At 38.1% G+C, this 25,679-nt stretch overlaps 1 protein-coding gene across 3 annotated transcripts in view; it reads left to right on the top strand.

The window, feature by feature from the left end:
• Positions 1–25,679, top strand: part of SLC44A1 (solute carrier family 44 member 1) — a 215,318-nt gene that overhangs the window by 122,386 nt on the left and 67,253 nt on the right. For 2 of the 3 annotated variants that reach the window (XM_072604140.1, XM_072604133.1), the window contains exon 4: positions 155–291. The exons of the other annotated variant lie outside the window; for it this stretch is intronic. In XM_072604140.1, the coding sequence (XP_072460241.1) occupies positions 155–291 (137 nt within the window). The remainder of the gene's footprint in view (positions 1–154; positions 292–25,679) is intronic. 3 annotated transcript variants of the gene reach the window in all.

Below are 25,679 nucleotides of genomic sequence, written 5' to 3'. Positions count from 1 at the left end.
ATTAAAAATAGCATGGATTAATCATTACAACTTCATATCTGAGTAGATTTCTGAAATTTCTATAAAAGTGAGGTACTATGAATGAAGCTGGTCATATATTGCCAGATGTGGTATTCCTATAAATAGTAATCTCAGTGTTTTTCCTATGTTTTAGGTATGTGTTCTTTTTGGATCCATGCAATGTGGACTTGGTAAAACGGAAGATCAAGTCTATTGCTCTGTGTGTATCAGCATGTCCAAGCCATGAATTGAAAACAATATATGAAGTCCAGAAGTTTGCAGAAAAGAATGGTGAGGAGGTGTTAGAGCTGATCACCCAAGTAATGTTTCTGTCCTGTTACTGTTGTCAAATGTCCTAGGTGTTGTTATTCAAATAGAACCTCTTGTGTCCAATACTAAAGTAAACCAGTACTTATATTCTGTACTAGTAAACTTAACAGAGGACTTTAAAGGGGAAAAAAAGCGTAGATAATTCTTATCATCTAATAAAAATATTGAGAGAAAATTGGCTAAAGCTTTTGAAGTGATATCATGGGGAAGAGGGAATGAGATTTCTTCTGTTTAGCCTTAGAGAGCACAATTTGGAGTAGCAATGGATGAAGTATGCAGGAAGGCAAATTTGGGTTTGATACATGGAGAAAAACTTCCTAACAGAGCTGTCTAAAAATAGAATAAGCTACCTTGGGACTGAGTGAGTTACCTCTAGAGGTTTTCAAGCAAAGACTCGGTGACCTTTTGTTGTATGTGACATAGAGGGGGCTTTTTTCAGGTAAAGGTTGGACTAGATGGTATGTCTGAGATCCTTTCCAGCTCTAGATACAAAAGGATCCTGTGATCCCTTCTAAATCTGTGATTCTGTAGTATTTTTTTATTCTAAGCATAATATCTGAAGAAAATGTGAAGGTAGGGCCTTTGGTATTGCCTGGGAGAAATCCCGTATAGTAGATTTCCTAACTTCTACATCCTTTTTCTTTTTCAGTTCCTAGTTTCCAGTTCTATTCCAGTACATATAAAATCAGTTACCAATTTCAGTCTTGATTGATTTGACTTCTTTCACAATACAGCTACTCTTATGGTTTCACATTGCTTCACAGTATGAATTTTATCACAGTTCTTCTTCTGATATACTAATCAAGCTTGCATCTGAATATAGGCAACCTAAGGACCAGTGACTTACTCAGGTTCAAGTCATGCTTTATAGGATTCAGGTCTGACCCAAGAGAACTCTAAAGGGTATGTTCTCATCAGCAGAACTTTCTTTTTTTTTTAAAAAAAAAAATTGTTACATTTTGTTTCTAACAATACTTTCATTTAGAAATATAACCTCCCCCCTTCCTCTGCTACCCAGTGATTACTTATAATAAAGAATTTAAAAAAAAAAAAAGTCACTTCAGTGAAGCTAACCCACATGTGAAGTCCCAGCAAAAATCTGACTTTTTAGAGGATGCTTTTTCTGGTTGACTTCCTTTAATGTTAGTGTCCTTTCTCTATTGGATTATTTCAAATTTATCATGTGTATACCTTTTTTTGTACATAGTTGCCTTCTCCTTTAGACTGTGAGCTCTGAGAGAGGGACTATTTCCTTTCTTTGTATCCCCAGCTCTTAGCACAGCATCTGTCACCAGTAGGTATTTTAAAATGTTTATTGATATTGACTGACTGAGTCTTTGATGGCATATGCAGTGTTTCACAGCTGTGATCCCCACCTTATGCAAAGAAGGAAGGGGGGTACATGTTCTCTCTTTTCAGCCAAGCCTGGTCATTATAATAATTGCAACAGTGTTTTGTTCTTTCCATTTACATTGGGTGCATTAGTTTCCTGGTTCTGCTTGCATCATTGTGTCTGTTCGTGCATGTCTTCCTATACCTCTCAGAATTCAATGTATATCATTTCTTATAACACTTTAGTATTCTATTACATTTATATATAGTGACTTACTTAGTTATTCCCAAATGGATGGTCTTATACCTTGTTTTCAGTTCTTTGCTACTATGAAAAAAATGCTTCTTTGAATATTTTGGTGTATATAAGACCTTTATTTTTTTTCTTTGATCTTCTTTGGGTTTATGCCTAACAGCAGGATTTCTGTGTTGAAGGACATGGGTATTATAGTTACTTTCTTAGCAAATTCCAAATTATTTTCCAGAATGGTTGGACTTATGCATAGCTCCAGAGTTTATTTATGCTTGTGTAATACTCTTACTAAAATAATTAGCCTATTTAATCTTAATTTAAGTTGGTGATATAACAGCCCTTAAGACCCCTGTGGTTCCTTTTTCTTCAGGTTTAGGGAGTTTATTTTAGAAGAAAAAGTTCTGAGTTCAATCAAGACTGCTTCAAATCCCCAGTTGTGAAAGTTTCTAACATTTATTGTATGTACTTCTGTTTAATCCCTGACCTCTTTTTGATTGAAGCAAAATTCAGTTTATTGGGAACATTTGAGTAACAAAGCAGAAGATTATATTATAATGTCTACTGACAGACAAGCACCAGAAGGGAAGTTGAGGAAAGAACTCTTCCTTTTATTGGAGTCCCTTAGAGTGAGACCCAAACCCACATACTATGGCTTTGATTCAAGGAGATATACAGACCCTGTACAATCAAGTTGTGTTCTTATATAACAAAGGTAATTACTTTTAAGGGGGTAGGATAATCAGTGAAGCCCCACCTTTTCACCTGCCTTTCATTCTACTATTGTCAGTTTTCTGGTGTGAAAGAAGACCAAAGAGTTGTCTTGATTTTAATTTTTCATGTTAGCAATGATAAGCAATAAGTTTTTGTTTTGTTATTAATAATCTGAAATTCTTCCGTTGAGAACTCTTTGTTCATGTCTTTTAACTTATCCACTGTCAGCAAGAAGTTTTAGAGCATCAAGAAAGACCTTATATCAAACTTGACTATTTAGTTTTTGTTCTTGCATCCCCAACCCCTAGCACAATGCCGGGAACATAATAGGTATGTAACAAATGCTTGTGGAGTTTCATGGATTTCATGGGCCCTGAAAGTGACTATGGCCAGGAATAGAACTTTCCTTATGGCTGTCTTATGTGTTCCTATGTATCTATTCAGTCAAAAATCCTCTAAGCCACCTTACTTTTGCCCTAAGACAAACCCACATTCTTGGGAGAAATCAGATCTGATAGGATCTTCATGGTAAAAAATGGAATAACACAGAAACATTATTGATAGAAGCAGAATGCCACAGTTTAATATTAGGTGAGACAGCTTTCAGCCAAAACTTGAGTGGTTAGCTGGAATCAAATCAGCCCAAGATATACAAACCAACATATAGCAAGTATAATTAGAGCACTGGACTTGATGACCTCTAAGGCCATTTCCAGTCCTAAAATTTTGTAGATCTATAAAATTCAATTCATATTATTCCAATTAGTTTTTGAGACCTAGAAGTATTTGCAAGAGAGTTAGACCAGTCATTGCACAGAACGTTCCATTGTTGTTGGTGTGTTTCCATTTGTACAAAGGAAGGTGTGAGACTTAAGAAGACAGAATGGGGAAGGAGGAATAACAAGGGCAGATTATAACCAGAATGATCTAATCCTTAAGTGTGATGGTCTCCAGACCAGAGTATGAGAAGGAATCAATCAAAAAGCAAATGTTTTTTAAGCATCTATTATCTGCCATGTACCATGATAGACATTTGAAATACAGAGATGAAACTGAAATAGCCCTGTCTGCTTTCAAGGAGCTTCCATTCTATCTGAGGAGACAACATAAATACATACAGAATAAGTACCATTTGGTTCTGGAGAGAGGATACTAGTAACTGAGGAATCAGAAGAGGTTTCTTATAGAAAATAGTGCTTGAGCTAAATCTTAAAGGAAGTAAGAAATCCAAAAGTGGATCCATTATCTATCACACACACACCACAAGCCCTCCCAATTTTTGAATTTCTCAGTTTTTGTCAGACACCACCATCCTCCTAGTCACATGACTCACATCCCAGATCTCATACTTGATTCCTTAATTTCTCTCACTTTCCCTCCAGACCTCAAACATATCCAGTCATTTGCCAAATATTATTAAGTCTACCTTCCTGATGTCTTATGTACATATTTACCTTTTCTCTTCTGATACCGCCACTACCATGTCATGCCTAGACTATTGCAAGAGTTTGCTGGTTGTTCTGCCTGCCTGTAGCCTCCCCATTCCAATCCATCCTTCACTCAACTGACAAAGTAATCTCCTAAACCACAGGTCTGACTATCTCACCTAACTATTCAGTAAACTCCAGTGGCTTCCTGTTACTTCCAGGATCAAATAAAAAATACTCTCTTGGGCTTTAAAAGCCCTTTATAACTTGGTCCTCTCCTTCCTTTCCATTCTCCTTGGATTTACTCTTCTCCAGTTACTCTGCAATACAGTGACACTGGCCTCCTTACTGTTCCTTGAGCAAGACAATCCATCTCCCAACTCCAGGCATTTTCACTGGCTTTCTCCCATTTGTAGAATTCTCTCCTTCCCGGTCTCCACCTCCTGGATTCTTTGGCATCTTTCAGGTGCCATGTAAAACCTCACCTTGTACAAAAAGCCTTCCCTGATCCTTAATAGTAGTGTTTTCCCTCTGTTGGTGATCTCAAATTTATCCCATATGTATCTTGTGTGTACATCGTGGTTTTCGTGTTGTCTACCCTGTCAGACTGTAAGCTCTTTGAGAGCAAGAAATCTCTTTTGCCTTTCTTTGTATCTTCAGCACTTAAAACAGTGTCTGACACATAGTAGGTGCTTCATAAATGATTCTTGACTGACTGAGGTGGAGGTAAGAAGAGGTACATTCCAGCTAATGCAAGGGCATTGAAATAGGAGATCAAATGCTTTCTGTGCAAAAAGGCTGGTTTGCTTGGATCATAGGATACGGAAGTATTATAATTAAGCTAGAAAGGTAGATTGAGGCCAGGCTGAGAATGGCTTTAAATGCAAAACATGGATTTTGTTGAGTGAATAAAGTGTTGCCCAGAGGCAAGAAGGAGCCGTTGGAGTTCATCAAGTCAGTTTCCTCTAGCAAAGGTCTGACCATGTCACTTCCCTACTCCATAAACTCCAGTGGCTCCCTATTACCTCCAAGATCAGATATAAAATCTTCACTTTGACTATTGAAGCCCTTTATTACCTGGCCCCTTCCTTACATTTTATTCTTCTTCACATACTCTTTGATCTGTGGTAAAGGAAAATCCTTTGGGCAGCTGTGTGAAATATGGATTAAAATGAGAAGAGATTTGAGGCTTTCTGAGGTGTGGTGGCTGTATGAGTAGCGAAAAGGTGACAGATTCAAGAGAAGTTGTGGAAGAAGGATGGCAAGATTTTGCAACTGGTTGAATATGTAGGATAAGGGAGGATAGAATGGTAGTACTATCAACATAAATATGGGAATTCAGAATAAGGATGTATTTGGGAGAAAATATAATTATTTACATTTTAATCATGTTGAATTTGAGATATTTTGGGGACATAGAGTTTGTAATGTTTACTAAGTTGTCCTCTAGAACTAGATCTCAGAAGAGATGGGATATATATATATATATGAAAATTTACATTGTTTGGAGATTGAGAGTGAGGAGAAGAAAGGAGTCACTGTGTGCAATTGGCTTTTTCACGGAGTTTAGCTGAAAGTGGAAGGAGAGATATAAGACAAGAGTTTGAGGGGATGGTGAGCTCTAGTGAAGATTTTCTTGAAATTGTTATTGTTCAGTCACATCTGACTCTTCATGATATGGGGTTTTCTTGACAAAGCTTCTGGAAGTGGGTGCCATTTCCTTCTCCTACTCGTTTTACAGATGAGGAAATTGAACCAAACAAGGTTAAGTGACTTGTCCAAGGTCACACAACAAGTAAATGTCTGAGGCCAGATTTGAACTGCGGTCTTCATGACTCCAGGCCTGGCACTCTATCTACTGTACCAACTCACTGCAGGGAGGAAATTTATGCATGTTTATAGGCAGCAGAAAAGGAACCAATAAATAAAGAGAAATTGAAAATGGGGATGGGGAAGGAAGACAGAAGAGAATGATTGAGGGAGTAATCTTTTAGAAGAAAACATGGGATGAGATTAAAGATGCATAGAGGGGTTAGCTTAGGCTAGAAGGACCACTTCATTTTCAGAGATTAGAATAAAAGAGAACAGGGTGAGGGATGATGTTAAGCTTTAACTGAGTTAAGGGATTTTGAGATGAAGAAGATGAGAAGGAGCTCAGGGAGAATGAGCTGTCCTCTATAAAGTAAAATGAAAGATCCTCATCTTGGGAGAGTAATGGGGGGAGGGGGGATGCGCTGAGAGAGGTATTAAGAAGTTTGAGGAGAAGAGAAGGTTTGGAACAGTTCCTGTTGGGAGCAGGATAGAAAAACAGGATAATAAAGGAAACATGGTCTTTTGAGAGCTATTCCTCAGCTTTGGTACTCCCAGTTTCAGCCTTGATCACTCTTCCTGTTTAAAGTAGGAGATGGAGTCTTATCTCCTCTACTAGACCATCACATTTGACCCAAGAGAGGGTTAAGTTCACCCTTGAAATGGGCCAGGAACCAGGAGTTTTTAGCAAGGGGCAGAGTCATACTGAGGTGTGATTGCAGTTATTACTAAGCTTGCATGAGAGATGGAAATTTCTAACGTGGAAGAATTCTAAACCTTAGATGATTCTAAGAAAGAGGAAGGGAGGTTAGGTGGAAGTGAGGGCCAAGTTTAGAGCCTGTCACAAGAAAGACTAGGCCCCCAAAATAAGTTTGTGTTTTTTTAAAGTGCCACATATAATCATTAAATTTCTCTTCCATTGATGTGGCCCCTCTAATTCTAGCTTTTAGAGCATTAAATCATAGAACTGGAAAGGACCTTACAAGTCTTCTAGTTCAGTTCCCTGCTCTGCATTCTATAAGTGAGAAAATTGAATGTCAGAGAGATTAAGTTACTTGCCAAACAACATGGATTTTGTAAGTGACAAAACTGAAATTTGAACACCTGATAATATTTATATCCACCTTGCCATGTTCTTGCTTTCCTTGAAACCTGTAGGCCATTTCTCTCTACTACACAGTCTGGTACTTTTTATATATAAATAAATAGAAACATCAGTATTTCCAGTGAATGACAACATTTTAGAGGTGTGACTATTGAAATTAAAATTTTCTAGTAAACCTAATGGAATAACAACATTTTGAAACTCCCAACTAAGAGAACCTAAAACTTGAGAGATTTTTATTTTATTAGTGTCTCTGCCTTTGTGTAATGATCTGACTACCTATTCTTGTACAATCATGTGACTATAGGCTTTCTAGGCTCAGTACCATAATGAAATAACCCTAAAATTATTACTTAGATCGCTTAGGAGAAAAAAGCTATTTTCCTTTCTGAGGAACAATTAATTCCTTAAGAACTTATCAATAATTATTATAAATTAAAAACAAATACAGCACATAATATTGTCTATAAGAAGCAGCATGGATTAGTGAATAGAGGCGTGAGCTTTGGAAGTAAAAGGATCTGAGACCAAATCCTGCCTGTGACACATACTGTCTTCTTGATGGTGGTTGAATCATATGACTTCTGAGAGTCTTCAGATAACTCTAAGGCTGTAAATTACAAAAGAGTTTATAATTTGCCTTTTTGCATTGATGGTTTCCATTAAGCAAGTTCCCATACCAGTGAAATCACAAGTTCAGACGCATACCACTCTTCTTGAGCTAAATGTGACAATATATTTCTGATAATAGGCAGTCATAAATGAAGGGGTTGCCATCAAATAAATGCTGGACACTTTGCAAGGTCACTTAATAAATGTTTGTTTGATTAGAAATAACTTGAAGATTTTTCAAATTTGGGAAAGAAAAGTATTTTTATATAAATTTATTTTCAGTTTTCAACATTTACTTCCACAAAATTTTGAATTTTAAATTTTCTCCCCATCTTCCTCCTCCCCACACTCCAGGACAGTGTGTATTTTGATTATCCTTTCCTTCAATCTGCCCTCCCTTCTATCACCCGCCCCCTCCTTATCCCCTTCCCTTCCATTTTCTTGTGGGGTAAGATAGATTTCTATGCCTCATTGCTTTTATATCTTATTTCCTAGTTGCATATAAAAACAACCTCTAACATTCACTTTTAAAGCTTTGAATTCCACATTCTCTCCCTTCCCCCCTCCCCACCCACCTTCCTTGAGGAGGCAAGCAATTCAATAAAGGTTATACATGTGTGGTCATACAAAACACCTCCATAATAGGGATGTTGTGAAAGACTAACTATATTTCCCTCTACCCCTGTCCTGCCCTCCATTTATTTAACTCTTTCCTTTGACCTGTCACACCACCAAAGTGTTTACTTCTGATTACCTCTTCCCCCAATCTGCTGTCCTTTCTATTATCCCTCATCTCTTATCCCTTTGCTCCCTTCTTTTCCTATAGGGAAAGATAAACTTCGATATCCAATTGAGTGTGTATTTTATTCCCTCCTGAAGCCAAAGCCAGTGAAAGAAAAGTTCACTTATTTCCTCTCTCCTTCCCCTTCTTCCCTTTCATTGTAAAAGCTTTTTCTTGCCTCTTTTATGTGAGATGATTACCACATTCTACCTCTTCCTTTCTCGTTTTCCTAGTACATTCCTCTCAACCCTTAATTTTCTTTTTCAGGTATGATCCCTTCATATTCAGCTCACCCTGTACGCTCTGTTGCTATCTCTCTTTCTCTCTGTCTCTCTCTCTCTCTGTCTCTGTCTCTCTGTCTCTCTCTCTATATATATATATCCTCCAACTATCCTAATACTGAGAAAGATCTCATGAGTTACAAATGTCATCTTTCCATGTAGGAGTATAGACAGCTCAACTTTAATAGGTTCCTTATGGTTATTCTTTCCTGTTTACCTTTTCATGCTTCTCTTGATTCTTCTATTTGAAAGTCAAATTTTCTATTCAGCTCTGGGCTTTTCAACAGGAATGCTTGGAAGTCCTCTATTTCATTGATTTTCCCCCTGAAGTATTATAGTCAGTTTTGCTGAGTAGGTGATTTTTGGTTTTAATCCTAATTCCTTGAACCTCTGGAATATCATATTCCAAGCCCTCTGATACCTTCATGCAGAAGCTGCTAAATCCTGTTATCCTGATTGTGTTTCCACAATACTTGAATTGTTTCATTCTGGCTGCTTGCAATATTTTCTCCTTGACCTGGGAACTCTGGTATTTGTCTACAATATTCCTAGGAGTTTTCCTTTCAGGGATCTCTTTCATGAGGTGATCAGTAGATTCTTTCCATTTCTATTTTATCCTCTGGTTCTAGAATATAAGGGAAATTTTCCTGGATAATTTCTTGAAAGATGATTTCTAGGCTCTTTTTTTGATCATGACTTTCAGGTAGTCCAATAATTTTTTAATTATTTCTCCTGGATTCATGTTCTAGGTCAGTTGTTTTTCCAATGAGATATTTCACATTTTCTTCTATTTTTTCATTCTTTGGGTTATGTTTTATAATTTCTTGATTTCTCATAAAGTCATTATCTTCCATTTGCTCCATTCTAATTTTTAAAGAATTATTTTCTTCAGTGAGCTTTTGGACCTCTTTTTCCATTTGGGTTAGTCTTATTTTAAAGCATTTCTTGAAGTTTCCTTTAGCAAGCTGTTGACTCATTTTTCATGATTTTTTTGCATCACTCTCCTTTCTCTTCCCAATTTTTCCTCTACTTCTTCGACTTGATTTTTAGAATCCTTTTTAAACTCTTCCATGGCCTGAGACCAATTCATTTTTCTTAGAGGCTTTGGATGCAGGAGCTTTGGCTTTCTTGTCTTCTTCTGGCTGTACATTTTGATCTTCCTTGTCACCAATGATGGAAGAAAATACCTTTTCACCAAGAAAGTAAAAATCTATAGGTCTGTTTCTTTTTCCCCTGTTTGCTCATTTTCCCAATCAATTACTTAACTTTCCAGCTTTGTTAGGTGTAGGGTTCCAGAAGCAGCCTCTGCTTCAGCAGTGGCTGCAGCTGGACCATGCTCCCCTCTCAGTTGGGTGAGAGACCCTTCCCACTGACCTTTGAAGCTATCTTAAGCATTTGTAGGTTGAGAAGTTAGGAATCCACAGCATCAGCCAGCGATTCAGTCCCCTAAGGCTTGCTACCACTCAGTCTGCTTAGTGTCGTGGGTGAACTGTGTTCAGGTCCCAGCCTGGTGGGACAGACCTTCCCAGATTGTCTTGGGCTGTAAATTTGCTTCAGTCTTATTTTGTAGCTTCTGCTGGTCTCGAGTTTGTTTAGAGTCATTTTTTACAGGTTTATTGAGGGGTTTAGGGGGAGAGCTATAGCAGGTCTCTGCTTCTGCTCCACCATCTTGGCTCCACCCTTCCTCCCTCAAGAAAAATAATTTTTCAAAAATATTAAGCTATTTTCAAAATCTCTTTAAGGACTGATCCACTTTTATGACTTTTGTTCACAAAACCTTGAGAGGTTATAACATTGTTATAATTTTTTTTAATGTAATTATGAAGGATAAGACTGAGGCTTAGATTGTGACTTACACAGGGTTATATCACTAGTATCAAAGTTGGGATTGCAAAGCAGATCTTCTGACTCCAATTCCAATGCCATTTCCACTATACCAGATGGCCTCTTTAAGTAATAGAATACCATTTATATAAATGCACATAGGCCTTTGATGTTCAAAAAAATGGTTTCTTCTCTGGATAACTCATTTATCACTGTATGAGATTATACAAATCATCTTATTCTTCACTATTGAGTTTTTCCCCCCTCTTTTTCTGTTTTCCTTTCTCCTCTTGCAAATTCTTGCTTTAACCTTAAAAGAGGGCATTTCTTGCTAAACTTAATAGCTAACATTTATATAAGACTTTAAGGTTTGCAAAGCAATTTACATATGTTTTCTCATTTGATCCTCACAACAACCCTATGAGAAAGAAGATGTTCTTATTATCCTCACTTTACAAATGAGAAAACTGAGACTGGGAGAGGCAAAGTGACACTTGTTCAGGGTTACGCAGCTAGTATTTATCTTAGGCAGGATTTGAATTCATGTCTTCCTGAGTCCCAAGTCCAGCACTCAATATACTAGAATATCTTTTTATGCTTGTTTAGTGATTTTTTCAGTTATGTCTGACTCTTCATGACCCTTTTTTGAGGTCTTCTTGGTAAAGATACTGGAGTGATTTGCCATTTCCTTCTGTAGCTTATTTTATATGTGAGGGAGCTGAGGCAAATAGGGCTAAGTGACTTGTCTAGGGTCACACAGCTACTAAATGTCTGAGGCCAGATTTGACCTCAGGAAGAGGAGTCTTCCTGACTCTAGGCCCATCCCTGTAGAGGAAGGAAGCCACCTGGACATTTGAATTGAGGAAAAGAATAACCCTCATCAAATCCCCTAGACATTCTTCAGAAAGGCTTTTAGTCAGAAGAGTTTTACATCCAGCTTTGCTCAGAATGGAACCAACCAAGAAAATATAACATCCAAGATTCTACTTCTCAGACTCCCACTGTCAGGACAAAGTGATTCGGAAGGCAGACCCGCACCCAGGGTAATGTTGGTTATAGAGCTGAAGAACTTTACCACCTTTGGCAAGATGGAGCTCCTCTGCCTGCTCTCCCCAAAGCAATCATGTACCAAATGACAGAATAAAATAGAGGCAAGAGGACACGCAATGGTACCTGCATATGACAAGATAAGTAAGGGAAGGAGGAGACAGGACTTAAGAAAAATAAATATAAAAAAAACACAGGCGGGGGTCAGTTATTATAAGTGGAAATAGATCCTGTAACCTGAATACAGTAATAAGTGTAATAAGTGCCTTGTCCACGGTAACACATCTCATAAATAGTAGACTACAAATGCAGCATTCTTTCTAAGTTACAGTGCTGACACAGTTCCAGTTTTTCAATGAATTGATTCACATGGATCACAGAAACAAAGATACCTTGCCTCATGGCATTAATTATTCCCTTGAAAACATACCATTAGGCAAAACAGTATGTATGGGAATAAGGGGAAGGAGCCAGTTAGCACCTTAGCAACAGTGTTGTAAGTGGGCAATTGGCCAAAAACATTCCAGGAAAGTTCGGTTTATGATCTATTAATGACGATATTGTTGAAAGATATTATCTGTGACTGTGAGATGTGGAATATGCTTGTAATTCTTACTTGTGCAATTTTGAGACTGTAATGGTTCTGCTTCAGGTTGAAAGCATATAGTTCCTCAAACCGAAACTCTTTTAAAATAGTTCGTCTATGGTGCTACTCTTCTACTCTTCTAGAAATAATATAGTTTTGGGGTTTTTTGTAAATAGTATTTTATTTTTTCCAATTACAAGTAAAGATAGTTTTTAATATTCTTTTTTTTGTAATATTTTGAGTTCCACATTTTTCTCCCCCTCTTCTCTCCTTTTTCCCCAAGATAGCAAGGAATCTGATATAGGTCATATATGTGCAATCAAATTAAACATTTTTCTAGTCTTGTTGTGAAAGAAGAAACAGAACAAAAGGGAAAAAGTATGGGGGAAAAAGTGAAAATAGTCTGCTTTAGTCTGCATTCAGACCCCACAGTTCTTTCTCTGGATGTGGATAGCATTTTCCATCATGAGTCTTTTGGAATTGCATTGCTGAGAAGAGCCAAGTCTGTTCTAATTAATCATTGTACAGCATTGCTGTTACTGTGTAGTGTTTTGCTGGTTCTGCTCACTTCAACATCAGTTCATGCAAGTCTTTCCAGATTTTTCTGAAATCTGCCTGCTCATCATTTCTTATAGCACAATAGTATTCTATTCCATTTGTATACAACTTGTACAGTCATTCCCAATAATATAGTTTTAAAAGAGATATGGTAGTGAAATTGAATATTATTTACCAGGTAACAATTTTTTAATGCTAATTTTAGGCTGCATTAGACTTGAATAATAATATAAGGCGGAGCGTAAGCATGCTAAATCCTTAGCGGAGCGTAAGCATGCTAAATCCTTAGCGGAGCGTAAGCATGCTAAATACTTAGTGGAGTGTAAGCATACTAAATTATTTGCATAGAATATCCAGGTTGTCATAACAGCATTTGAAATTATTTTAAAGTACTTCTGTTCATCTCCTAGTGAAATTTTTAGGAAAGTTAATGTTTTAAAAATTTGTGAGAAGAATATCTAAAAGTTGTACTTAATTCCTTTAGTGTCATATATGTATGTGTCTGTGTATATATGATGCATTTGTCAGATATGGAGAACATTTGCTAATTTTTTTTCTTCTCTCCATTTGAGAGGAATTCCTATCTTTTAAAGTATTGAGAGTTTATGAAAAGTTTCTGACTGTTCTGATTAGAGCAGCATGGATAGTATAGTGAAAAGAACATTACTGGAAAAATAATGAACTCAAGGTACAGACTGAGACCCATTTTTGTATATAGCCAATGTGGAGATTTGTTTTGCTTTACTGTATAGAGGGCTTTTTTTTCATCTTTCTTTTAATCTTTTAATATTTGACTGGGTGAGAGTGAGGGGAAAGGTGAAGGGGGCAGATGTTTAGGGGCAAATGGAGAGGAAATTATCGAGCTTACCAAAATTTTAAAAAATGTGGAAAACTAAGAAAATAGGACTATTGGAGCTTTTAAAAGTTACACAGAAGAGAACAGAAAGACGAGCCATAGGGAACAGGTAGGACAGTTATGAAAATAATATACTAAATATGTTGTATAGAGAAGCAAACTATAAGTGATTCAGGTTTGGGACTATTTCTGTTTTGCTTTGTATATAGAAACTTTCATTTGGTTTGTAAGTTTATAATTTTTTGTTTTTCTTTTTTAAATAAAACTGAAGTAGGACTCAAAAAACCTGTATTCAAATCCGGACATACTTACTTATTAGCTGTATGACTTTAAGGAAACTACTTCTCAGTGCTTCAGTTTCCTCCTTTGTTTTAAGAGGAATTTGGACTAGGTGATCTCTGAGGTCCCTTCGTGTTATAATATTTTTTGACTTTGTGTTTATAGGAGAGTAACAGGCAATAAGGTTGAAAAGGTTATAGAGGATTTTGAAAACTAGACAGAGTAGTTTAGAAGACTAATCATTAATAGCTCTCCCTCGAGTCAGTCTGTCAGTCAGCAAGCTCTATATGCTAGGAATTATTGTAGGTGCTAGGAATACCTCTCTGAGCCTGCTGTACTCTCTGTAAAATGAAAGAATTAGACTAGATGGCTCTGTACGCCCTTTTCAGCTTTCAGCTTAAGATTCTCTAATCAAAGATAGAAAAATGAAACTGTATCTGCTTTCAAGGACTTATATGTCCTTATATAAATATATGCAAAATTCTGTAATTCTGTTAAGACTTCTCTCCTATTCTTTTAGGTCAGTTACTCCAGTTACCCTTCTCTCCATGTAATTTACTAATTTCTGAATCCATGCTGCTTTTAAGTGGTTTGTCCAGTCTGCTTGCTGTTGCTTTTTAGTCCTTGCTTATTCATTCCTAAGATACTACCTGTAGTGCTTTTCCCCTCACTCCAAGTTTCATCTCTTTAAAGTCACCTCAGACTTTACAGAGCTCAGGCCACTTGGCGTGAGCTTCTTCCTGTGCTCCTAACACCCCCTTCTCCTCCCTATTCTTGCTTTCACCCTTAACTGACAGAACTAGGAGCAGTAGGCAAAACTTTCACGGAGGGTAGATTTGTGCTTGACATTCATTCTGACAATTAAAGCTATTTCTGTATTGAATGGACTCGTTTAGACAGGGAATTCCTCGATATTTGGAGACCAGATGACTTTTATAGAGATTTTTTTTTCCTCAAGAATAGGTTGCACTAAAGTTTCTCCCAGTCTAAGATTCTATAGTACTATCTTCTCATCTTTTTCTCTAATTTTAGAGGAAAAATTTTTTCCTTACTCAGCTCTTCCCTGTTGTGAAGTCTTGCCAGGTTTTGAGATTTGAGTGAAAGGAATCATTGCAACACCATGGGAGAGCCAAGAAAATGGTTTAGGAAATGGAGCAAAAGGATTCATAGCAGGAGCATGTATGTCATCAGCCGCGCACTCACTCCAGGTCATAGGAATCCTTAATCTGGCATATGCGATGGGATGTTTGGCAACTGTAGATACAAAAATTGCTCAAAATCCAGTAAGAATTGAATGAACTGTCTTTCCTCTATATTATGAAAGTTTATACAGGTTAATAAATAATTTTCATGACATGTTCTAATATATTGCTACAGAAACTTCATATATACTTACAGATGTATTAGCCTCCCACTCATATACTAAGTTATCTTTAAAGTATTTTTTTGTTTTACCCAGTTTCTAGAACAGATCTACACAACGTGTGGCCCGTGGGCTGCTTGCAGCACACCAAAGGATTTCAGGCAGCCCTTGAATTTTTAGAGGGATGCCCAAAATCCTTTGGCATGCTCTCAGGCCATAAGCAGCCATCCTGGTATCTCTGTTTGATTGCACTGTGACTGGTGGGGTAACAGCATGGCACCAGGCCTTATAAGGATGTGTTTTCAGAATTTATTCCTAGATGATAGATTATGCCAAAATCCCTTTGTAGAGAGGCTACCTCAGTTAACCATCTCTTACCATTTCCTTCAAGACATCATTTTCATGGTTATCTCTTTCCTTTCGATTTTCTTACATCTGTGCATGGCCATGGATGCCTTTCCTTTTTTTGCTTTTTATCTTTAAATATTCATAATTCTCATCTCACCCTTGAAAACTCCTTAAACTATGAATACAGTCCTTATATTTTCTTTTGTATTGTCAAACTCTTCAGATGTGTGATGTATACCTATAAGTTCAGTCCCTTCCTAATTAATCTCTTCTAAACGGGATATTTTACTGACTACTAAAACTGTTTCTCTCTGTCTGATGTATTACTATTGGCCATTTACTGCTTATTGAAATTCCACTTTTGTGCCTTTTCATTTCTCCTATCTCTGACTTCTTACTCCTCCTTTCCACTCCCTATCATATAATTATTTTATAGCCCATATTCATTCCTGACTTACGCTCTCTTTTTGAAGGTGCAGCTGTCTCCCAATTCTATACCCACATCCCTCGTTTTTACCATGTTTTCAACTACTTGTACGTCAACTTGGTCAGATACCCTCCTTGGACTTCAGTTGACTTACCAATAAAATGAGGGATAGCTTTGCCTCTTCTCTAGGTTCATTTCTGCCTCTATGCTTTTACTTCTATGTGTAAGGAATAGGACATCATGATGGATGTGTAAAATGGAAGTAATGATAAATATATTACTAACTTAGAGGGTTATTTGGGGGCTTAAACAAGATGATGGAAAGTGTTTTTTTAATCTTTAAGCACAAATCATCTCTTGTTACAACTGATATCCATCCCATTTTTACCAGTGGTTTCACCATTCTTTTCCATTTCTTAGGCTGGAAATCTTAGAATCATATTTAAACTTAGTTTTCATCTCCTATATTTAGCCAGTTACTAGATTTTTTCACTTTTTCTGTTGAAATGTTCCAAAACCTGATCTTTTCTCTACTCTCGCTACTTTCACCCTAAACTCTTAGGATTCTGTGTATTACAACAGTCACCTGGCTGATTTCTTCATTTTCCAGTTTATCCTTCTACCCCAGCTCTCCAGGCCACCCTTAATGTACCTCTACCATGCTAATTTTGCTAAAGTACCACATACGGTTCCCAAACCTGTAATTAATGTCTTCTTTCTATTACTTACTAAATCAAGCCTAACTTTGAAGATTTTGCATAAATGGAGTACGGTGCAATCTATCCAGCACTGTGCTTACTCTCAACTATTATTTTATTTAGTGTGATGCAGTCTACAGGAGACAGTCTGTTGGATTTGGTGTCAGCTGACCAAGGTGCAAAACCTATTTCTGTCACTGTTAGTGTGACTTTTGACAAGTCATTTTAACTTCTCTAGAGCTTCAGTTACACGTTGGCAACACAAACTAATCATTTTAATTAGTGCATTTAACATACTTTGTGCTATTTGGACCTTATAGCAATCTTTCCTTTTCGTTGGATCCTGTAGTATCTTTGGTGTGGGGAATTCTTGAAAAAAACACCTACTGTGGATATGGATTAACAACCTGTTTTTAACTTAGTTTTAAAAGGTTCCCCAGAGCACTGAGAAATTGTGACTTTCTTCATTATTACATAGCTATAGTGTGTACCAGTGGCAGAATTTGGACCCACCCCCTCCCCTTTTTTTTAAAAGACTAGGTCTCTGTCACCCAAATTGAAGCATGGGGATTACCATTCATCATTCTGGTCCCGGTCTGATCAGCTTGGAAACTGTGACTATTTTGGATCTGGGCCATTTTGTTCTTCCATAGGCAATCTAGTTCTCCTCCTTCCTCCCTTCCTTTGCCATATTAATACCTCACATTAATTAGTGAGGATATTCACCCACTTAGCTTACTGCAGCTCAGATCTCCAGAGTAGTTTCCTCAACAGCAAGAGACTATAGGCATATACCACCAGACACAGCTGACTCCAAGGCAGGTAATATTGGCTCTGTAATATGAGAGGCTAAAACTTGTTGATCTCTGGAATACAGATAGGCAGGCAACAAGCATTTATTTAACTCTTACTATGTGCTAGGCACAGGGAATATACATATATATATATATATATATACACACACAAGCAAAAAGAAAGACACTCTTCTCCTGGAGCTTGTATTCTAGTGGGAGAAGACAATACATAAAAGAAAAATGGTAGCCTCTTGAGAGCATTGGGGTCAAGTTCAGAAATTTAGATGTAGAAAGATGTTAAGGTTCATGTAGTCCAATCCCTTTATTGCTACAGATGAGGAAACTGAGACTAGAGAAATGTCTTGCTTAGGAAGACACATAGGTAGCAAGTGGCAGAGCTGGGATTAACACACGAGTAGTAAACCACAGAGGTGGGATTGAATTTTGTTCCTCTTGACTCCTATCCCAGCCCTCTCCACTGCCCCAGCTTCATCTCCTTATCTAAATCCTTCTTAGGGAGGCGGAGCCAAGATGGCGGAGTAGAAAGACGCACATACACATAGCTCCGAACCCACAACCCACAGAACGGCTACAGGGGAGTAACTCACGGCGAATTCTGCACCCAGAGGCCACGGAATATTGGAGCGAGGGAGATTTCTGTTCCAGAGGGACCTGCAAACCTCTCACAGGGGGTCCTTCACACTGAGAACTGGGCGCCAAGACTGGGAGCTGAGGGCAGCCCTGCAGCGGCCACGGCACCGAGAGGAAAAGATCCGAGCGGGCTTCGGGGACGGGATCTCCAGCAGCCACGCGGGTCCCTCCACCCACAGAGGGACCTGCAAACCTCTCGGGAAAGGTCTGTCGCACTGCAGACGCAGAGCCCAGCCCAGCCCAGACCTGCTGCGGCCACGGCACCAAGAGAAACAGACCCGAGCAGGCTTCAGGGATGGGATCTCCAGTAGCCTCACAAGTCCCTCTGCTCACAGGTGACGCGGGTCGGTGAGAGAGTCTCTTTGGCAGGTCGAGAGGGGAGTGGGGTGCCCCCATGATTCGGGCCACCCTGGGAGGTAGAAGCTGAGAGGTGGCTGCAGACCAGGCCTCCCCAAGGGGGCAGGAGCCTGGATCCATTGTGGAAGGTCTGTGCATAAACCCCCTGAGGGAACTGAGCCTGAGAGGTGTCCCTGCCCCGACCTGACCACCTGAACTTAATTCTCACACTGAATAGCAGCCCTGCCCCCGCCAAAAGCCCTAAGGCTAGAAGCAGCATTTGAATCTCAGTCCCCAAACGCTGGCTGGGAGGACCAGGAGGCGAGGTGGGTGTGAGGAGAATATTCAGAGGTCAAGTCACTGGCTGGGAAAATGCCCAGAAAAGGGAAAAGAAGTAAGACTATTGAAGGCTACTTTCTCGGAGAACAGACATTTCCTCCCTTCCTTTCTGATGAGGAAGAACAATGCTTACCATCAGGCAAAGACACAGAAATCAAGGCTTCTGTGTCCCAGCCCACCCAATGGGCTCAGGCCATGGAAGAGCTCAAAAAGAATTTTGAAAATCAAGTTAGAGAGGTGGAGGAAAAACTGGGAAGAGAAATGAGAGATATGAAAGAAAAGCATGAAAAGCAGATCAGCTCCCTGCTAAAGGAGAACCAAAAAAATGTTGAAGAAATTAACACCTTGAAAACTAGCCTAACTCAATTGGCAAAAGAGGTTCAAAAAGCCAATGAGGAGAAGAATGCTTTCAAAAGCAGAATTAGCCAAATGGAAAAGGAGATTCAAAAGCTCACTGAAGAAAATAGTTCTTTCAAAACTAGAATGGCACAGATGGAGGCTAAGGACTTTGTGAGAAAGCATGATATCACAGAACAAAGAGAGAAGAATGGAAAAATGGAAGATAATGTGAAATATCTCATTGGAAAAACAACTGATCTGGAAAATAGATTCAGGAGAGACAATTTAAAATTTTTGGGACTACCTGAAAGCCATGATCAAAAGAAGAGCCTAGACATCACCTTCCATGAAATTATCAAGGAAAACTGCCCTGAGATTCTAGAACCAGAGGGCAAAATAAATATTCAAGGAATCCACAGAACACCGCATGAAAGAGATCCAAAAAGAGAAACTCCTAGGAACATTGTGGCCAAATTCCAGAGTTCCCAGGTCAAGGAGAAAATATTGCAAGCAACTAGAAAGAAACAATTCAAGTATTGTGGAAATACAATCAGGATAACACAAGATCTAGCAGCCTCTACATTAAGGGATCGAAGGGCATGGAATAGGATATTCCAGAAGTCAAAGGAACTAGGACTAAAACCAAGAATCACCTACCCAGCAAAACTGAGTATAATACTTCAGGGGAAAAAATGGTCTTTCAATGAAATAGAGGATTTTCAAATTTTCTTGATGAAAGGACCAGAGCTGAAAAGAAAATTTGACTTTCAAACACAAGAATGAAGAGAACCATGAAAAGGTGAACAGCAAAAAGAAGTCATAAGGGACTTAGTAAAGTTGAACTGTTTACATTCCTACATGGAAAGACAATATTTGTAACTCTTGAAACATTTCAGTATCTGGGTACTGGGTGGGAGTACACACACACACACATGCACACACGCACACATACATAGAGACAGAGTGCACAGAGGGAATTGAAGAGGATGGGATCATATCTTAAAAAAAAAAAATGAAATCGAGCAGTGAGAGAGAAATATATGGGGAGGAGAAAGGGAGAAATTGAATGGGGCAAATTATCTCTCATAAAAGAGGCAAGCAAAAGACTCATTAGTGGAGGGATAAAGAGGGGAGGTGAGAGAAAAACATGAAGTCTACTGTCATCACATTCCACTAAAGGAAAGAATAAAATGCACACTCATTTTGGTAGGAAAACCTATCTCACAATACAGGAAAGTGGGGGCCAAGGGGACAAGCAGGGTGGGGGGATGATAGAAGGAAGGGCATGGGGAGGAGAATGCAATTCAAGGTCGACACTCATGGGGAGGGATAGGATCAAAAGAGAATAGAAGTAATGGGGGACAGGATAGGATGGAGGGAAATATAGTTAGTCCTATACAACACAACTATTATGGAAGTCATTTGCAAAACTACACAGATTTGGCCTATATTGAATTGCTTGCCTTCCAAAGGGAAGGGGTGGAGAGGGAGGGAGCTAAAGAAGTAGGAACTCAAAGTGTTAGGATCAAATGTAATGTTCTTACCACTGGGAAATAAGAAATACAGGTAAAGGGGTAAAAAAAGCTATCTGGCCCTACAGGACAAAAGAGAAGACAGAGACAAGGGCAGAAAGGGATGATAGAAGAGAGAGCAGATTGGTCATAGGAGCAATTAGAATGCTCGGTGTTTGGGGGGGGAGGGGATAAAAGGGGAGAAAATTTGTAACCCAAAATTTTGTGAAAATGAATGTTAAAAGTTAAATAAAAAAAAAAATAAAATAAAATAAAAGGCTGGACTAAATCATCTTTACAAAAAAATAAATAAATCCTTCTTAGCCTTCTAGGCCCAGCCCAAGTCCCACCACATGTTGTATGTAAATTCTTTGATAACAAGCACTGTACTAGTATCTTTAGTACCTAATATTAACTTAGTAGAGACTTAGTAAAAAAAAAACAACTTTTTAAAGTATTAATCTGAGTTCTTTTGCTGCTGAAGTCCTTGATCTCTTTTAAACTCTTATTTATATGTACAGTCAATGTCACCACAGTTTAGCATTGAATTGGTCTCTAATTCTTTCACGTCTATTAGTCTTCCCCCTCAAATTATATCATTAACTCTCTAAGAAACTAGATGAACTTTCTGTCCCTTCAAGCTCCAAAATAATCAGTCAACAAACATTTATTAAGAGTCTACTTTAGAGCGAGCATTGATGCTTAAGATACAAATACAAAGAATTAACTAATCCCTACTCTGATGGAATTGATTGTTATATTTTTTTGATTCGACAAATACTTGCTGATTGAGCCACATATTTTTACCACTAATTTCTTATAAATCTACATCCATGACTGTAGTCAAATACCAGGTCAAAATTCACTTTCTTCCCAGACTAACAGCCCTAATTGTTATACCACTTTTCGTCAACATGTATCAAATTGGTTCGTCCTGTTACTGTGAACTTGGTGGATTCATTCTTTTAAAGTTATCAAATAGTGTCATGGCCTTTTATAGAGACTTACAGATGCTTTATTGTAATGTCCAAGTGACCTGGGTTCCTTAAAGGCCTTGCCAGTGGATTGTAAACTCTGGCACATCCTAATGAATTCAGACTTTGAATATAAACAATCTAGTAATAAGCTATATGTCTGTCATAAAGGGACCAGCCTAGCTAAATTTGGAAATTCCTGGAGAGCAAAAGTCTGGTCACAAGATGATAATATTTTCAAACCTCAGTAACTCATAATGCCATTTGCTAAGGTACAGCTCCTAGTTCTGTTATGAGTGGGATGAGAAATTAGGAGCATGGGAAGGAGCTCATTGCCAAATGGTCTCTCAGTTCTCTGTAAAATCAGAGGGGATGAGGTTTGGAGAGAAAAGATGACACTTGGAGGTTTAAGGAAAGAAAAAAATCGAAAGATCACTATGGGAAGTCTCTTAGGGGTTAATAAAAGCTAAGAAGAGGCAATAGCAGAGGTAGAGTTGAAATGGGACAGACTTTTAAAGTGACATAGATTCAGAAAAGAGTGTTTAATAAACACTGACTTATAGCAGATCACCTCATAGCTACCTAAGTTCTAAAGATGAATGACATCAAGTGAAGAACATTTTGCTTGTTGATTCCTACCTAATTCTTTAATTTGAAATGAGTAGTTATAACCAAGAGTCTGTCTAAGGTTTTTTGCTCTGTCAAAGCTCTTCTTTCCTGATATGATATGTCAGCTGCCTCCCTAGAACAGGAATGGTGGGAAACGGTTAGGGAGGGAGAAGGGAAAGAGCTGACAAGTGTAAGAGGCAAGGGAGTAGAGACCAATATTACAGGATGACATGTAAACAGGAGAAGACTATTATATGGTCAAGTAACAGAAGAACCAAGAGGGAAAGTAGGTGCTCAGAACCAGAAACTAGGAATTTTGTCAAAGTGAAGACAAGTTGGCATGTAGCAATTCATGCCCACTTTTGATTCAAAAGGAGAGTTTAGTGTTTTTTTTTTAAATAGCTGTGAGAGATTTAAGCGCTGTGATCAAAGCAACTTATTCCAAATCTAGAAGACTAATGATGAATCATTCTTCCCAGTTCCTCTATGGAAGTAATGAATTAGAAGTAAAGAATAAGAAGTCCTAACCCATGCCTGGATTTGTTTTGTTGAAAGGGAGAACTTTTCTTTTTCTTTTCTTTTTTTTGAGAGGGTGGGGTAATGTGGAAAATAGAGTGGTAGTGATAATGATACTAAAAAGGAAGAAAAACAAAAGAGTGTCAGTGAATCATGAAAAAAAACACAAGATAGTAAAAGGAAATTCAAAAGGAGACCCAGATGAACTGCAGTGTTAGAACTACCATGTTAAATTGGAATTACTAAAAAAACTAGGCCAAATGTGGTAGGAAAAAAAGACAAATTGTACGTAACAGAAGTTCACAGTGCCATATAACAGTCCTCTTTTTTGTTTTTCGGTGCTTACTAAAATGTTTGTGTTTGTTGGTGTTTATTAAGTTCATAACTTTCAAGCTTATTAATTTTTTTAGAGGCAAGTTTATTAGTGCTAGCTAGACCTACTTTTAAATCTTAAAGGTGTGTGTGCCTGGGATCTTAGACATTCGGAAATCATAATTCCCTTTCCCTCACACAGTTTGGCTGCTAGCACTCTTCTTTCATGTTCTTCCTCATCACAAACTAGCTTCCTAGCTGACTGTTGAATTTGCCTTTCATAGAGCCACAGAACTTCACAATTTGAAGGGACAGCATTGATTATCTAATCCAAACTCTGTCTGTCCCTCTGTCTATGAGTGTGTTGGAGGTGGAGGCCGGGGTGACCTGAGGGGGACAGCAGGATCAGGGCGGTGCTCAGTACTTCTTGAAGCAGTCCATTCCATTTTTGTCTGGCTCTTAATTGTGAAGTTGTTCTTTACATCAGACCTGAGCTTCTACCCTTTACTCCTAATCCCACATTCTGTGGCCGAACTCCTCAGTTTTTTCATCTGTAAAATGAGAGGGTTGGACTCAATGGCCCTCAGAGTTCCTTCCCAACCTATATCTGTGCTTTTCATTATACTTCCTCTTCCCACATTACTGTCTTTCAGTTCTTTAAGATAAAGCTATCGTTGCCTCCTTCAGCCTTCTCTTCTCCAGGATAGCTATCCCTTGTTCCTTCAAGCAATCCTTATATGGCATGGATTCAGGGTTCTTCAGTGTTCTTAGTAAAAATTAGCATCCATTTCCTGGCTCCTCTCCTCAGAAGAGTGATCCTTTATATCTACAGTGTATCTTCTCCTCAGCTCATCTCTTAGAATCCTAGTGTGCCTTCAAGGCTCGCTTTAGGTACCATGTTCTCCACAAATGTTTACTTGATTCCTTCCTCCTGTTGGTCCTCTTCTTTTCTCCTGAAATTATCTTGAATTTACTCATCTCTATGCATGTTATATCCTGCAGTAGAATGGGGCAGATACTAGTTCATTTTTTTTCCTCTTTGGTAGCCCCTAGCATCATGCCTTGCATGTAAAAAAAATGGCCTTCATAAATTAATAAATGGCCTTAATAAAGTTCTTGCATTGAATTAAACTTCTCTTAGGTGATACATTACTACTCTGGGACTGTTTTCACATTCTTCTTATGGCCAAAATCAACACTATAGTTCAGTGTTAGAACCAAAATTATTTTGGATTGATTGCCAAGGCATATTTGCTATTGTGGAGGGGGAAAAGAGTATATTATCCTGATATGTTCAATAAAAATAAATTTTCTTCTAAAATGAAACTAGAACTTGAAACTATTCATTTCTTTTTTTAAACCATGTATAAGTAGAAAAGTTGTTAGAACAGAGATGGTCTTCCTCCCCCAGTCACTATATTTGGTATTGGTCAGTGTTCCAGAGTGATACTGGTGATAAGGCTATTATGCTTTCATTGAATCTTATTCTGGGAAAATATTTATAAAAATGAGCTCCATTCTACCCGCTTGACCTGTTTTTCATATGTGGAAGGACTGGGGAAGACAGTAGTGTTCTCTGACTATAGATGAAAGTTCTATTGTTGCCAAAGGCAACACACAAGCACTAACAAGAGGGTCTTTTCTATTCTTTGGTGCTGGGAAATTCTCTCTTTAATTGGCAATTCACATGAGGACACTGGTTATCACTCTCAGAGCCATGCTTAGCTAGAGCAGTTCCTTTGCTAAGTCAAACAGTTTAACAACAGGACTTAGACACTTCAGAATTAACCAAAACGATTTCCCTATTAGGGCTTTTCATGTTTGAAGTAACATTGCTGTACATAAAATGTAGGAACAATATCTTCAAGCATGATAGAAATATATAAAGTGTTGAATATTTTCCATTATGGAAGAAGGATAGGGCCTGGACCTGTGATTCTTTGGCAGAGTTGTCAAACTGACTACATAACACCTGCCTAACTGGAAATAAAACCCCTGAGTGCAGATGACCCAGATTAAGATGTAATTGGGAAATGTTTAATGAAATAAAAAACACAACAAAACAGATCATGTTAATTTGTGGTTTTCTAAGTCATCATGTCCATTCCTTTTTCCCACCTCTCTACCTCTGGGATCCTTTTCTATTAGAGTTTGGCACCACTGAGTTAGGGAACACCCAGGTGAGCAATGTCCCTCAACTATTGCGGTTTGGCACCTTCTGTATACCTTAGGATCTTTAAGAGTTGCCTAGAGCACTGAGAAATTAGGTGTTTTGAACCAAGTTTTCCTAGTTTTTGAGGTCAACCACTGTGCCACATCGTGATTATTATAAGGATATTTAAAAGACCTAAACTCTCATCATGTAAAAAACAGCACACTAAAGAAGTTGAAAAGGTATTGCAGCATGTTTTAATGTACTAATTATCAATGCTAAAATCTGGAAAATTTCTGTAATCGCAAGCCATTCAAAGTATTTTAATCTGAATTAGTTGGTATGTGTCTTCCTTCTCATTAGCCAGAGTGACCCAAGTTCTCAATCTCAGAGTCATCCTTATCCTTACTCCTTGTTTCCAGTCATTTTTTCACATCTTGTCAATTCTGCCTTTACAGCATCTCTCTCATATATCTTCTTTTTATTCATACGACCTTAGTTGTGTTCACAATCACCTCT

This window comes from Notamacropus eugenii, chromosome 1 (genome assembly GCF_028372415.1).
Source record: "Notamacropus eugenii isolate mMacEug1 chromosome 1, mMacEug1.pri_v2, whole genome shotgun sequence".
Classification (NCBI taxonomy): Eukaryota; Metazoa; Chordata; class Mammalia; order Diprotodontia; family Macropodidae; genus Notamacropus; species Notamacropus eugenii.
The sequence above is the reverse complement of the archived record's forward strand: the minus strand, read 5'-3'. Positions and strand labels throughout refer to the sequence as shown.